This window comes from Aedes aegypti, chromosome 2, assembly GCF_002204515.2.
Source record: "Aedes aegypti strain LVP_AGWG chromosome 2, AaegL5.0 Primary Assembly, whole genome shotgun sequence".
In the NCBI taxonomy this organism is placed as follows: Eukaryota; Metazoa; Arthropoda; class Insecta; order Diptera; family Culicidae; genus Aedes; species Aedes aegypti.
This window is the reverse complement of record NC_035108.1, coordinates 122,320,232-122,336,390: the sequence shown is the minus strand read 5'-3', so window position 1 is coordinate 122,336,390 and position 16,159 is coordinate 122,320,232. Positions and strand designations below refer to the sequence as shown.

The window sequence follows — 16,159 nt, the reverse complement described above, 5'->3', positions numbered from 1 at the left end:
TGTGTTCGGTATGGTCAGCTATGTGTTTTATGTTCGTTGCTATTGTTCTGAGGTCTTCTCAAAATGAGAATTCAATTGAATAATGTCTCAAGTTAGTTTCCAGATTGGAAAGGCTGTATTATCAGGCGGGTGAATATGTAGGGATCGAAAAGTTAAGTTGTTGTTTCAGTTTAAACAAAAATAGTATGCAGTATAATTTTTCTACTTAGCTTGAGATGCGGTCCATCGCTGGTCCATTGAGTCCGAGTGACGTTCCCGTGGCCGGTGTACCGAGAAATAGAGAATTAGAAAATATATGTGATATCATCAAAGCGGTATATTCATAGACACTAACAAAGTGTCACATTTCAACTAATACCATAATACCTTAACTACAAATCCAAAAGCTACTTCTATGTTATTTCCACTACTACGCTCACGATAATTATGTTATGATCGTTAGAATAAAAACGATAGTGGTTACTACTACATAACAGAAATACTACCAAAAGAACGCTAATGTCGCCAGTGTTGGTGTAATAAATGCAAAGTAGTGCAAAAATGTTTAGAGAATTAAATAAGTTATAAATTAAAGCATTTTGTTCGACAATATTATATCATATTATAAAAGACAGTAAAAAATTAAACATTTCAGTAACAACAGCGTCATCAGTTTTCTAAATATTATAAACATATCAATAACACTTCTAAGCTATCTCTAATACCGCTACAACCTACCTTACTAGATAACGCAATACCGTAGAATGTCGTAATTCACATTTTGGAATATTTCTCAAAATTCGTATTATTATTATTATTATTATTGAAAATTTGAATTGGAATTTTGATGCATTACCATCATATACAAATAGCAGTATGGGCAAATTTCAAAATTTTTCTTAAATTTCGACAAATATCGAACCAAATACGCGGATTTAGGCGATGCGCTGAATTACGGTACCTTACGGTATTACTAAGGTAATAATTACTACATTGTTAGTAAACCTAACATAAAAGTCTATTTTCAATGACCTGTGAGACGCAGAGACCACCCGCACCCACTCTTGCGCCTCGTGGTCTACTGAAAAAGATGTATATTGAACTAATAATACTATTAGAAATAGTGCTACTGATGAAGGTGATCGTTGGTTTCCCAGTCTTGTTAGTGATTTGAGTGTTAGTAGAGACTGGTAGTAGGCCCTGCCGGTCCCTCCAGCATTACGCGTAGTTATCTGGTGTTAGATCATGCGACAGTAACTAAACTCATGCTGAAGGTGTGATAAATCAAGTGTAAAATATATTAAAGCATTGAAACACATGTCATTATATAACTTAAAACTATTAGACTAGCTTACATTTTATAAGTTATAATTACGATTAATTTTCGCGATCAATATATTAGCATTAGAGTAATTTCACAATATCAACAATATGTATTCACTTGATAAATCACCGTCAATCCCATCACCCAGGAGCAGGGAATGCCCTCAATGTGATTTTTTAAAGTTAAATTCTTATCTAGCATGAGCCCTAGATTCTTCACTTCATCTGACCAATTTATTGGAACCCCTCTCATCGTGACAACATGTCAACTTGAAGGTTTCAAATAAAGAACTTTTGGTTTATGTGGGAATATTATTAGTTGAGTTTTGGAAGCATTAGGAGAAATCTTCCATTTTTGCAAGTATGAAGGAAAAATATTCAAACTTTTTTGCAATCGACTACAGATGACACGCAGGCTTCGTCTTTTGGCAGAGAGGCCTGTGTCATCCGCACACAAGGATTTTTGGCATCCCTGAGGTAACTCAGGTAAGTCAGATGTGAAAATATTGTATAATATTGGTCCCAAAATGCTGCCTTGAGGAACACCAGCTCTTACAGGAAGTCTTTCAGATTTGGAGTTCTGATAGATAACTTTGACAAATAACTTTGAATTATTCTAACAATGTATGTTGGAATATTAAAGTTTTTTAATTTTACGATCAAACCTTCATGCCAAACATAATCACGGATTCAAATTTTACTTCACATTTTGGAATTGCAATGCACCTGGCTTCAACAATGGAATTTGACAAAGTTTCAAGAGTTTGTAATGAAATGTTAACATCAAGATTAGAGTCGTTTTTATATATTCCAGTCGACTCGAAAATGATTGAAAGTGGAGCTGATAGGATTGAGAATCGCTTCATGGGATATTTGAAATGTAACAGGGACATGATCAGAATCAAAATCAGCATGAGTAACTAATTGACTACAAAGATGACTAGAGTCGGTTAAGACCAAGTCAATCGTAGATGGATTTCTAGAAGAGAAAAAACATGTAGGGCTATCAGGGTATTGAATTGAGAAATATCCTGAAGAGCACTCGTCAAATAAAATTCTGCCGTTGGAATTACTTTGAAAATTATTCCATGACCGATGTTTGGCATTAAAGTCATCAATGACAAACAATTTTGACTTATTGCGAGTTAATTTTCGCAAGTCAGTTTGGAGCAAATTAACTTGCTGTCCAGAGCATTGAAAAGGCAAATAGGCAGCTATGAAAGTATATTTACCAGACTGTGTTTCAACAGAAACACCTAAAGTTTCAAAAACTTTAGTTTCAAATGACGAAAACAGTTCTCGAAAACTTATTCAAACAGATTCAAGTCAGAAAAGTTAACAAACTTATTTTATCAATCCTACGTGCTTCGCAGACGAAATTCTACACGTTCCGCTTTAAACCAACTCGATTTTTCACTTTTAGAACGTTTAATTTCAGAATTTACAAAACGACGAAAGTAAGATTCTCCACTTTCGCAACCTAACCGCTACTTTCGCCGCTCCGTTGTATGGGAGACAAAGTGACTTAACCACGAATCAAAACAACACACTACTTGAGTCGATTTTACACTAGTACAAAAACGTCGTAAGTAACTGAATGAAACGGCTTATCATTTTGTCATATATTTTTTTGTGGGAAACTTCAGGAACTACCTAGTGTTTTAACGCGAGCTGATTGCATGCAAAATTTAAACGATGTACACGGTAAAAAAATGTTTAAAAGGGGATTCTTTTTAAAACAGATTTAGAAAAAAAGTTGTGATTCTTCTTAATTAACTTTCTCAAAACCGTATGAAAGTGATTTACGTCGATTTGAAAAAGTAATCGAGAGTTGATGTTTTATACGCCAATGAATGATGATTGTAACTCCCCCACATGCCCCATCAAGTCGATCGTTACGATAAACAAAAAAGTTAGGAACTCTTTTGAGTTTAGATCCAGGTTTTAAATACGTTTCGGTAATAACTGCTAAATACACGTTATTAACTGTAAGAAAATTAAACAGCTCGTCCTCTTTAACATTCAGAGAACGAGAATTCCAATTTAAAATATTTAAATTATTATTTGGTTCCATTAGAAAAACGTAATCCAATAACAATTTGATTTGTAAATTTCACACCAACTTGGACTGTATCAGTCATAGTGGTGGCTTTGAACATTGCATCAATCATTAGATTCAATTGTTCAATTAGAAAATTAAAATCAGAGGCAGACATATTACTTAAAGTGGGTACATTTGATGATTTACCGTTAGAATTTTCGGTAGACGAAGAGGCGGAGTAGATGTTACCTGTGACGGTAGGGTTATTTACATTTGATTTGAAGCAAGTAAAATGGGTACTCATAGTACGAATAGGGGAGGAGTTAAAATTACCTAATATCGGCAAAGGATTTACCGTGGGAAGATACATTCGAAATTGAAAGATTCGAACGGCTACCCGACGGATTAAAATTAATTTGTGAATGAGCATGATTATGATCTTCCTAATGGGTATGATTCCTAATCAAGCGATCGTTAACTGAAAAATGAGTATTGTTCGATATTCTACCAGGGAAATTCCGGAAACGACCGTTATCGTAACGGATATTATCTTTCATCGAGCCTCAACGACTCTCCTGCGTGAAGGGCAATGCCAAAAATTTGACTTATGATTGGCCCCGCAATTCGAGCATATAAACTTGGTGGTATCTTGCTTCACTGGACGTCGTCCTTGGCGTGAGAAGAACCTCCGCAAATCATGCATTTAGCATCCATGCGACAATTTTTTGTACCATGACCCCACTTTTGGCACCGACGGCACTGAGTGGGGTTCTGGTAATTTCCTCCAGGTTTCTGGAAATGTTCCCACGTCATAGGGACATCGAACAAAAGTTTTGCTTTATCTAAATCTTTAATATTGTTTAATTCTTTTTTGTTAATGTAAACTAAATAATATTCTTGAGAAACCCTTTCCGAACAATGCCAGTTTGGGTTCTCTTTTTCATAATGTTTACTTGGACTGAGGAAAATCCAAGTAAATCATTTATTCCATTTTTGATCTCTTCTGGTGACTTATAGTCACTTGAGAGACGTTTCAAGACGACTATGAACAAACGTTCAGTTTTGTCGTCATAAGTAAAAAAATTGTGCTTCTTCTCTTCAAGATGTTTGAGAAGAAGTTCGCGATCTTTAAGAGTTTCCGGCAAAACGCGACAGTCTCCTTTCTTTGCGATTTGGAAGGAAACCTTGATTCCCCTAATGGAGTTCAAGATCTCCTGCCTAAATCCCCCAAATTCGGAACAACTGACCACGATAGGCGGCACTCTTTGCTTCCTCACTTGAATCGAAGAGCCTGGGCTAGAGGCTGCTTCGATTGATGTTCGGAAAATTTGTCTAAAGCATCGAACTGATTGCTCATTTCGATACAATTATCAACATTATTCATTTTACCCTTTGTTGAGATTAGTCGTCTCTAATTCGATTAAACACATATTGAGAGCAGCGTATGCTTAACGTCAGCTTCAATGCTGCAATAATTTATTTAAATTCATTTCTTTTCATTCATATTACAATTTAGTAGCTTACATGATAGTTTCACAATCGTCACTTCCAGAGACACTTGCTCTCCAACCGATTCCTTCACACTACCTATCAATTAAAGCATAATCGAGTAACCGACTTGCAGATGGCAGTGTCGCCACTTCCACTGAACTACTCTCTAAGCGGTCGCAACACCCTTGGAAGAAAGTTCGCATTCCGGGGAAACGTCCTTTCCCCCACGGGAAGCCACGTTAAGAGACAGTTTTAAATCCCACTTTTTTGGAAGGAATTTGTGAATTCAGAGATTCACCCTTCCTTTTGTTTGTTTTTGATACCATGTTTGGTGAATAAACGAAAGAAGACGTGACCTTCGAGAGGTTTTTTTTTCCCAAGACGGTGTCCAAGAAGGATTACCACCGCTAGCTTTCGCCAACGGGCCCAACGATAAATTGAAGGCACGGGTTCAAACAAGGATCGTAAAGGGATCAATAGTAGAAGAAATAGTACTGAAAAGCACTGTTTTTGTAGCACTGAAAAATACTGTTTTATTGCTTTAGGTAGTTTTTAAGAAAACTTCCAAGAGCAGAGAGAATTCGTGTACGCACAGCACGAAGGTACGATGCGCACTGATGCGTCTGTTTTGATTAATAGAGTTTGAAGGCCCTCGAAAATCAATTATTACTCGTGTATATATCAATAATATACCTATTGAATAGGTATTACTTTCAAATATTGATCAGCTTTATGAATAATCCCGACAAGAAACCCTTTTAAATATGAAAAGATATCCTTCTCAAACACACAATGAGATTATGAAGTGAAACATACCATTTTTCCTGTTGTTGCTCCTACTGCTGGTACCGATACTGGTAGCTAATCCAATTGTCCGAGCCAAAATGCCGCTTCCAGTAATGATCAGCCCGTAAATAGTTCCGTTCCCTATTTATCCAATCGTAATCACTCAGAGCTCAGCTCTCATGCACATGAACACTGTGTAATACTTGCACTTCACTTCACTTCATACGATAGCGGGGGGCGGCCTATGGAGATATGAGACAGCAAAAAATATTGTGTAATTTCTTTCTAATCACTGATTCACAAGAGCACTGTTTATCTCTTCGTTCCCTTCAGCAGTTCCAGAAGCTGTCAAAAACTGCAAAACCTGACAAAGCAACGGGAACAAGATACGAGCTTGCACTGGGGGAACAAGAGAAGGGTCCTATTTTATCGCCTGCATATGGGAGGAAATATTGACTTCCCCTTTTTTATTCCTCCAGTTTTATGTAATTAAGATACCAATATTTGTCGGGAGTCCTCTTCACTGGACAATCAACAAAATCTAGCTTCCATCCGGTGATAATTTGTTCCTACTGAATGTTTTTGACTACCAATTTCGAAAACAGGAAAACAACCACTTTGCTCACGCACTATTACAGATTCTTTTCCAGCACATGAAATTCCACTAATGATGAATCGTCGTCATTGGCGGAACGCCATCCAGCAGCAATCTCCCCTCTGTGTAATGTTCGAATGGTGGACCTTTTGGCTGCGCTGCTAGAAGATGACTTCAGAGATTGAATTGTTCCACATCACTCGAGAGGCGCTTCCCCCGGTTATATAACGCAATCAACTGCAGTTTGGAAGCCGTCGCGAATAGAACGAACACAGTTTCGCAAATCGAAGCGGAACAATTTTTATTGATAAGCGAAAATTTACTCTTCACTAACTTTGCAAACTGGTGCGACTTTTTTCTGATTTTTTTTTTGTCTCCGCCCGACTGTCAGACTGATACGTCATGCACTGGGGTTTCGTTAAAAATGCATCGTTTTGACAGCAAACTGAACGAACCAATGTGGTATAAATCTCAATGTGGTATAAAACATTCAGCCGAGGGTACACCACATAAGAAAGACCACACAATGGGCGGTATGAATGAAAAGCGTTGCACTTTACTACATCAAGACTAACAATTCAAAAGGCCTCATCTCCAAAAAGTAAACAGTGAGAAAAATGCAATCTTGTTTTGACAAACAATAAATCAAATTTAAATTATTAATTTAAGCATTGTATGATATTTTATCGTCCAGAAAGTCGATGGATAAACTGATTTATAGCTATGAATATTCATTACTATCATTTTAGCAGAAAATCATGCTAAAAATACGAGTCAAAGGAAATGAGGCTTTTATTTCACCAAAAGCTGTGCAGCCCTTTTCATTTGTGGCCATAGACGCCGGCCGACGCTGATGAGGCCTGTGAGTTGACGCCTTTGTTTACTCTAAAATGTGTTGAGGCCTTCTAGTTGTGGCTTGTTTTTTCATCATCTTCTGATGTGGCCTTTTGAAAATCATTCAAAATTGATGAAGAAATAAGAAATTTGAAGTGTAGAAGAGTGTTAAGTGGTGAAGTAAAGTACATGGAGATCCCTAGAGCAAGAGAAGATTCGTGCGGTCGATTAAATATGTGATTGATTGAACCCTTCGTCATCCATGAACATTATGTATGTGCTACGCGAGTTTGTCGTCGAGAAAATGTATGGAAATATTGGTTCAATTGAAATAATATTGCAATTGAACGTTATTTTTCATGCAATTGAAACCAAATCGTGTTTTTGTTGATAATTTGTGAAGTACAGACAGGCTGACACAGGTATTATTAGGTAGGATGATACAAAATACATCAGTCTACAGGAACCCGATAATGTTCGCCGTTTAGACAACCACTGTATAAAATAATACAAGGAGCAGTCGCTCCGTAGTATAACCTGCATCTACTTAGTGAATTTGGAACGTTTATCTACATTGCAATTTTGATGTTTATTTAACAGGCTTCAACTCGGTTTCCGTCAGATATAGAAATGAGGCCTTTTTGAGAAAAGGCCGCATTTGCGATGAATATCCTGGTTAGCGGAAAATGAGATGGGGCCTTTTAGAAAAATGTTATTTTTTCAACTTTTATGCATATTTTCAAATGACTATTGTATGTTTTAGTAACAATAGGCTCTTATACACTGAAATCAGCAGAAAACCGATTTGTTTACATTTTGGACTTGAGGCCTTTTCAATTGTTGGTCTTGATTTGGCATCTACTCAAAAAAATCCACGAAGTTTACTACACTTTTGGTATGAATAAAAAACCTTTCGAACATGTAGTGCCTACTACTTTCGGACATGAGCAGTGACTTCCATTCCATTCAGAGTGACACTTAAAATCAATCAAAACATGCTTATATGCCAAATTTGTTGTTTATTCACACAACAAATCATGCATGTGAAAATATGGACACTATACGGAGCCGCAAATCAACCCAACTTTGACTTCTTTTGACGCAATTCGGCTCTTCCGTGGGATAACCCAAATTTAGGTTAACTGATATATACCTATCATTAGGTTGTTTCCATTTGACAGCGGCTAAACAAACAACTCAGTGCAAAACAAAATCTACCCAGCGTTAGCTTTCGAAGTCTCCTGATGGGTTAAAACAACAACTTAACGTTAGGTAAACTCAAAAGAACTCTAATTTGGCTTATTCCATTGAACTTCGACGCTGGGTCGGTGCGTCTCTCTCTCTGTTTTTGACAACATTGCTGTTTCGAGAGAGGCAGAACAACCCAACCGTGGGTAAAAACTAAATGCAGTTTACCCAAATTTGAGTAAAAAGAACTTATTTTTGGGTATTCTGATTTCTCCGTGTAGAAAACATCAATTTTGGAAATTAAGTCGAATTTGCTGATTAAATTGCTAACAACGCACTGCAGTAACACAGACGTCTGTGGCAGTAGCACGTAGCAAATAACTGCTTGCAAACAATATCTTTCAAGCGCATTGATTACCTGTAATTTCGCGAATGATATTTTATACTTTTCCGCGTTAATGTTGCTTGGACATTCAATTACAATACGCTGTATTGTATCCAATAAGTTATATTGTACATTAATGGTTTATTCCATTCACTGAATGGTACGTTTTTATCCGGGTCTTGAGATTACAGCAACATAAAATTATGAAATTTCTAGACTTTTTTGTATTCCAGTATTGAGATTTTGATGTAAAATCTGGAAATCTCAGAAATTCCTTCTAAAAGATACCAAAATAATTTCGAAAGATCAATAATCGAATCAGATTGCCGGTTTTTAATATTGCCACAAGAATTCCAGAAAGGCAAATTCCAAAAATATTATGTATGCCAAATATAGAATGTATCGAAGTCCCAGAATTTCATAAAAAAAAATCTGAAATTCCAAATGAAATCCAAGAATCTTGGATGTCACCATTCTCACATCTTAGTTCAGTATTACTTTACAAATCTGGGCAAACATTTGAAAAGGGCCCAATAGGTCTTAAGCCTTTTTTCAGAAACGTTGCTGTTGAGCCCTTTTAAGCCCGCCCACGCAAACTAACACCACCATCAGAAAGATTGGTGTTAGCTGTTCCTAATACCGGGTACCGGGTTATTTATCTGACGTCAAACATTTTTGAATAGTGCCCAAACCGTTGATTTTAGCGATATAGTTTGTTCGGAGAAGTTTCTTAGTATATTGAAACGCATCTTTTGACGAAAAAAGTTTTGTGATCAATCCACCTAGCAGTGAGATAGAAAAACTTTTTTTTTTCAAAATATTTAGATTGACTTATGGTGTCTACGACACAGTTGTTTTTTAATGTTGTGGGCTTCGTGGCCTTCCCAGGTAACCATTAAGCACTGTTATAAGCGGTATATGAGCCGGTTAACGGTTTTCCAGTGTTAACTGGCATCATAAGACATTTTTAAATACTCATAGGCACTGTGACCATCAAGCCCTGATAGAAGCCGTATATAATTATATAACGATTTGTTACAGGGCCTGTGAACCCTGTGTATATAAGCCGCACACAACAGTTGTCAATGCCTATAAACGGCTTAGCATCATGACGTTTACATCGCAAAACAAATTTAAACCAAAACAAAACCGTAATGAACGATGATGAAGTTTGGGAACAATTTTCCCCATGCTATTTTAGATTACATGGGATGATTGTTGGAATGGAATCATTTGTTGCGTGAGTGAAACTCCTTCGCTTAATATAGTTCTTGATACTGAAATCGTTTTGGAGTTGCTTAATCGCGATGAGAGCAAGTAAAAGAGAAGGAAACAAATACGTAAATGGCTTACGGAAAAGGGAGGTTTATCTCGGGATATCATAACATGCATCTCTTTTTTGAGAAAACATATTCAGTCAGCTTTCAGGGCAATCCTCAAAAAGGTAGTTGGAAATGATTCCGGGTCTAATAACTGTATGATATTGATAGCATTAGACTTTAGACTTCTTCTGCTGAACATAAAGTCTGCAGGCTACAGCAACTTTTCTTACTTTATATATGACGCTGGGCGAAGTCAGTCAGCAGCGCGTCGGTGGAGCAGTTGGAATACGCGATGAAAAATGTCTGATAGAAGCCTTGAATACATCGGTTCAAGTCTGAGAACAAGTACAAAAAAAAAACTTCGAAGAGGAGCATAGATAGAAAATACGGTGCAGAAAATAAACAACTTTCTTTTTCTTTTTTTTCTTTGCCCACCTGCTATAAAATGTTGACACCTCTCACTACAGAGACTCGGAACGATTAGGCCGTTTATCAGCCAAATAATTCGCCAAAAGTGGCTTTATAACAGCCCTTTATTACGATACAGGTTCAATAAGCTCTGTTAAGCATGCTTTTAAATCGACTATAGAACCGATTTGGTGCCGATTCTATACGGCTTAGTGGTTACTTGGGTTGCGATTAGCGGCGTCAGTCGTCTAGGCGTATTGTACCTCGGGGTGTGGGTTCGATTCCCGCTGCAGTCGGTGAAAACTTTTCGTCAAACGAAAAATTCATCGCTGGGCTGTTGTTCATGTTGTCCGTTGCATAATGTTAGTAATTGTTCAGTCTGTGCAGCCTTATGTGCTGAAGACGGTGTAAATTGTCTTGTCTCTTTTAAATTGCCAATTCTACAACTTTGCCGAAGACACCATATATCTACCTAAATGTTTTGATAAAATAGTTTTTCTATCTCACTGCTAGGTGGATTGATCACAAAACTTTTTTCGTCAAAAGATGCGCTTTAATATACTAAGAAACTTTTCCGAACAAACTATATCGCTAAAATCAACGGTTTGGGCGCTATTCAAAGAGCGCATGAAATCGAGAAAATAATAAACAGTGCAGTGCAAGCTCCAATTTTTAACATGGTATACAGAAATATGGAACAAACCGATGATTTGGATCACCAGTGAAGTTGCTCTTGTTGTCCTTAAATATATATTATTTTCCGTGTGGTCAATCGCAGAACGGTGAACGAGACTGAACGTTTGACGTTTTTGAGACGATCGCACCCGCGAACCGAAGCTTCTTCGGCTCTTTTCGTCAAATCCCCGGCTGCGGCTGATGTCCAACGTCGCGACGCCTCGCTCATTACAAGCGTAAAACTATTGTCAATTTTCAGAGCAGTAAATATCTGATATTGGTGACAATTTTACAGTATATTTCCTTATTCTATGCTTTTAGAATTAAACACAAGACAAAACTTAAATAATAAACATACTACTTATCATTCTACCATTTTAATAACATATTCATGTTGAAAATTGAAAGAAAATTAGTGCACAAAGATTGCCTAAGTAACATTATTGAAGGGTTCAATATTGAAACTGGAATCGCAGTGTTTTCTTTTCATCGGTTCTTTTCGTGACGAGGCGGCTACGGCAAAGCGACGCCGACGCCAGCTCAGTAGTTTAGTTCGCCTGCGAGTGCCGAACCGTTCGGTTGTATTTGCGGCTGTGTTCTCGCGGTTTTTCATCCGCGTCGTGTGGGTTGATTAGTGGCCTCTGCTGTCTTTTTTGCCTTTGCTGGTGGCTGCATTTTGCACCTCCCCTCTGTCAAGTTCAAGAGTCAGTGAGTGTTTTATGTATCTGCGAGGAACTCCCAGCCAAAAAGGGAAAACTATTTCGAAAGAAGGAAAACCTACGCTATTTCGGGGCTTGTTTGGTGTCAGGTGCCAGCGGAGGAAGCGATTTGTGCAAAGCAATTAGGTATTGTGCAGAGTTTTTGTTGAGAAAAGTGCAGCCAAGTGGGATAGAAAAAAGTGTATATAAAACCCCTCTGTGAAGTGCCGCGATGCAAAGAAGAAAGCAAAAATAACCAAAGGAGAAGAAGAAAAGGATTGCAGATTTTTGGCCGGGGTGTTTTCTCTGCTCAGCGCGTTCAGTTCGATTAAGTCAGAGTAGCTATATAAAGTGAACGCCCGCGAGTGATGCAAGATTTGCAAATTAGGTAGCGATTGGTTTCGTTGACAATATTCAGTCATCGGAGTTCCAGCGATAGAACATTATACCTAGCGGAGAACATCGGCAGGCTCCCTGGGTAGGTATCTATATGTTAGCCTGCAGTTGGGTTGGTTTCTCTTGCTACAGCATGTGACGAAAAATGTATGACACAAAATTTTTAAAATGCAGGGGAATAGTTCTTTTAGTTTCGGTTCTTCTGGCTGTATCTTTTGGGCACAATTGTTACCACTGTTACGCTGTTACCACTTTTCAACTTATTCTTTAAAACAATTATCTCAGATTTCTCTAGGAAAAGCTTCAGGAAATATCCTAGTGGTTTCTCCAGAGATTTCATCTGGAATACTTCCAGGGATTCCTACGTGGAACTCTCAAGAAACTCTTCTAGAAATAAAGGTTTCTCTTGGAACTTTCTTGGATATTCTTTCAGCGATTTTTCAAAAAAATCTCTTGAGTAATTTATCTAGAATTTGCTCCAGGAAATTGTCGTGAGTTTCAACGTTTCTATCTCCAGTAATTTGCTCAGGGATTACTTTGAAAATGTTTACAAACACTATATTAGGACTTCCTCCAGATATTTTTCCAACCGAATTTTTCAGTTGATACTCTAGAAGATCTTCTAATGACTTTAGCAGTTTTTTTCCAAGAAAACCCACAAAGGTTAATTCTAGGGTTTTTGAAAAAAAATGTTGAGAAGTTGTTTTTTTTTTCAAGAAACCCGACAAGAATTTCTAAGTCATTTCATCCACGGTAGCTCCAAAGATTTTCTCCAAAATATTCTCAAGGGGTTATTCGAGAAAATCTATTCAAAGAATTCCTCAAACTCAACCCTGTTTTTCATCAGAGTGTTCTTCAAGTGGTTATCTTCTGTGGTAATATTTCGCAAAAATCAGGTTGTGTTTTTGGGATATCAAAAACAAAGATCTTTCCTTAGGAAAATTCTCGAAGAGGTTCCATGAGAAATAATCACTACATGATTTGTTGAAGAAATTGAAGAGGTGAGCTTGCCTCAAGCTGCGAAGCTCTCAAAAAAAGAAATCTATTCATCTATCCTAGCCTGAGTAAATCTTCGGAGTAACATCTGAATCTTTGGGCATCAAGTATTTGTAATAATTTCTGATGAAATTCCTTGAGAAAACAATTGAAAAATTAGTCGTAATGTCTTACGACTTGTAAATTTTTATTGTGAAATATTGTCACAAACATCTGTGAGTCTTTTTTTTTTTGTCGCCCATTTAGCTGTCCTAGGTGAACGCGGCCCAAAAATGAATAGTGCATGATTTGTTTTCGCACGAGTACGTTGTAATCAATAAACTTTAAGGGTTAAGCAAACCGATGTACTTTTAAGTTCAGTTTACAATGATGATCCGAGCTCTTACAATCGATGTATAAATTAGTCAGTTTTTTATCAAATACAATTCAGTAGGAAAAAAACTTAAGCTTTGACATTGTTGCACCTTAAAATAGCTTCAACATGCAATAAAAAAATCTGGAAGCTTGAAACATTGAAAATTGAATCAAATTATTTTGTCAATAACTTTTTATCTATCTGAAATCAGAATATTTCTTGAACCTGGACTTATTTTGTAGAACCTGAAAAAAACTTGGGAATATCAGGGAATTTAATTTATGTAAACGTTTTTTTATTGTATTTTTTTAACAGTTACAGTTTTACACTGTTATTTACTCTAGCAGATCTTGCAAAGTTTCTTACAAGGGTTTTTACAAGAGAATATCAAGGGTTTATTCCAGATATTTTGAAGAAATTTGTAAAAGATTATTTCCAGGAACCCCTACAATAATTCCTCAAGGAGTTGCTATGCCGGTTTTTCAGTTATTACTCCAGCCATTTTTATATAAATTCCTTCGTAAATTCCTCTACGGTTTATCTCAGGAATTGCTCCGAAATTCATCTAGGAATTAGTCCTGGAAATCTATTGAGAATTCTTCCAGGAATTATTCAAAATAAAATCAATAAATTTAATGATTCATCATTAGGTTTCTCCTGAAAGTTTATGAAACATTCCATCCACGGATTACTCCTGAAGTTCTTTCAAACAATTCTGGACTAATGTTTCAAGTAAATTTCCATTACATTTGTGGTCTCAATTTCAGGGATTTTTTCAAAAATGTCCTTTATGATTCCTGGAGACACTCCTGGATATTTTTTGAGAACTTCTTTGGGGAATATCTCAAAAAAGTTCCGCTGGTTGTTCTGATGAAGAAATCATAAAAGTAATCTCTGGAGTAATATCTAAAGGTATCATTAGAGAAATTCTTGATTGAAGTCTTGGAAAACTGAATGACAATTCTGGAGGAAATCCTAAGAAATCAGAGGATTCTTCTCTGAAGAAATTATTGCTTGAGATTTTAAACATGTCCTGAACATAAATCCTAGCAAAACCGTTTGAAGAATCACTGGATAATTTACAGGATTTTCTTGAAAAAAAAAAGAATGGAGTTCTGAAAATTCTTGAAAAAAAAAATTCATGGTTTTTGTATTAATTTCTAGGATTATCCTCAGAAAAAAATCTTAGCTAGGTTGAATTCTAAAAGGTATATTGAACTAATTTCATGGGGGAATTTCTTAACTTGGCCGTTAAATTATCAATAAATGAATTCTTTGAGCAAATAGCTCAATTAGATTCTGATTAAATTCCTGGAAAAATTTTCGTGCACTAATAAGAACTTTCCAAAAGTTTCCAAATTTCCTAATGTCCAAAACTATAAAAATGTTCATAGTACAATGAGTGACCGGGTTTTCTAAAATAAATCCTATGAAAACTTCAATCTTCTGATTCCTTTTCAGATTATTTTCGTTTTCTTGTATGATTTCTTTTTGATTCCTGTTCGGTCTCTAGTTTTCAAGCATAAATTGTCTAAAGTTTTTATTTTAAAGGCACTTGAAAATATTTTCTTTCTGTTCTTTTGTATAATTGTATGTTCAGATTTTGTATAAATTTTTATTCGTAACGTGTAGGGAATCGTATCCTATTCTTGGCACTTTCGATTCACTTCGGCAGTGGGGTTTTTTGAAAGCTACTGAGTTCATATTTGAATACAATATGCGTCGTATTGAAATGCTTTTTATTGCAAAGTTTCAGATAATTCGGCCGAGAAAAACTCCCCATGCCAAAGTGAATCATGAAAGTGCCCAAGTAGCTTTGCACCCTATATTCGTGTATTTTCCAAGCGTGATATACAAGGGCGATTCGTAACTTCACTTTTACCTGTTATACAGTTCTAATTACTTACGAATTACTATTTTAGTAACTTTATAACATAATGCAAAAATAAATGATCAAAATCAGTTATTTGAACTATACCCTATTCAATAGATGATCATTTGCTCATGGTAGAACAGGTATATCTATAGATTTTCTGTCTCTAAAAATGTCTCTAATTCAACGGAAGGTATCTAAAGTCTCTTTTTTGACCAAAATTGTCTCTAATGCCACTATTTACTACCTTTTCTGTTCATAGTGAACTCTGTTGCAACTTTCCTACGACTCTAGAAATACATTAAAATGCTCTTACGCGACTATTATGCGGAAAATTTCTCCACACTTCCCTCGAGGATAAGCTTTAAGATTCCCACTGAAATACTTTTAGGAAATACTTTCAGGAGTCATGCAGACATCTCATTTCCCATTAATTTCTCTACTAATTTCCCACAAATTCTTCCAGGAATTCATCTAGAAATTCCTCCAATTTTTTTAAGGAATATTCAAAGGATTTTCTCCATAATTTGCTTCAGGAAATCCAAAATAACTACTTCCAGTAGTTATCAAAGGACTTACTCTGAAAATTTTCCTCTTCTACATTTTTCTCAACTAATCCCATTAGCAGGTCTTCCAAAGATTCCTACAGAAGTTATTCCAAGCAAATCTTCCAATTTTTCAGGGATTTCTTCGTTGATTTCTAACTAAATATCAATTGCAATACCCTGGATAAATTGTTTGAGTACATAATTAGGAAACAACTTAAAGACTTCCAGAAGTGAGGAATCTCTGGAGTAATTTTTAAAGGTATTCT

The 16,159-nt window shown here is 36.3% G+C and overlaps 2 protein-coding genes across 12 annotated transcripts in view; one reads left to right on the top strand and one right to left on the bottom strand.

The window, feature by feature from the left end:
- Positions 1-6,634, bottom strand: part of LOC5577049 (vacuolar protein sorting-associated protein 26B-like) — a 39,401-nt gene extending 32,767 nt beyond the window's left edge. The window contains exons 1-2 of one of the 5 annotated variants that reach the window (XM_021842174.1): positions 6,550-6,634; positions 5,651-5,862 (exon numbers count right to left, since the gene is read on the bottom strand). In XM_021842174.1, coding sequence (XP_021697866.1) covers positions 5,651-5,653 — 3 coding nt within the window. In that variant the 5' untranslated portion in view covers positions 5,654-5,862; positions 6,550-6,634. Of the gene's footprint in view, positions 1-5,650; positions 5,863-6,118 lie in introns of all 5 variants that reach the window. The other 4 variants (XM_021842172.1, XM_021842171.1, XM_021842173.1 and 1 more) reach the window with 4 other exon arrangements.
- Positions 6,635-11,565: 4,931 nt separating this feature from the next.
- The window catches only part of LOC110675977 (lactosylceramide 1,3-N-acetyl-beta-D-glucosaminyltransferase), a 193,641-nt gene continuing 189,047 nt past the window's right edge, over positions 11,566-16,159 (top strand). For all 7 annotated transcript variants that reach the window (XM_021842170.1, XM_021842167.1, XM_021842164.1 and 4 more), the window contains exon 1: positions 11,566-12,203. The gene's annotated coding sequence lies outside the window, so the exon portion shown is untranslated. The remainder of the gene's footprint in view (positions 12,204-16,159) is intronic.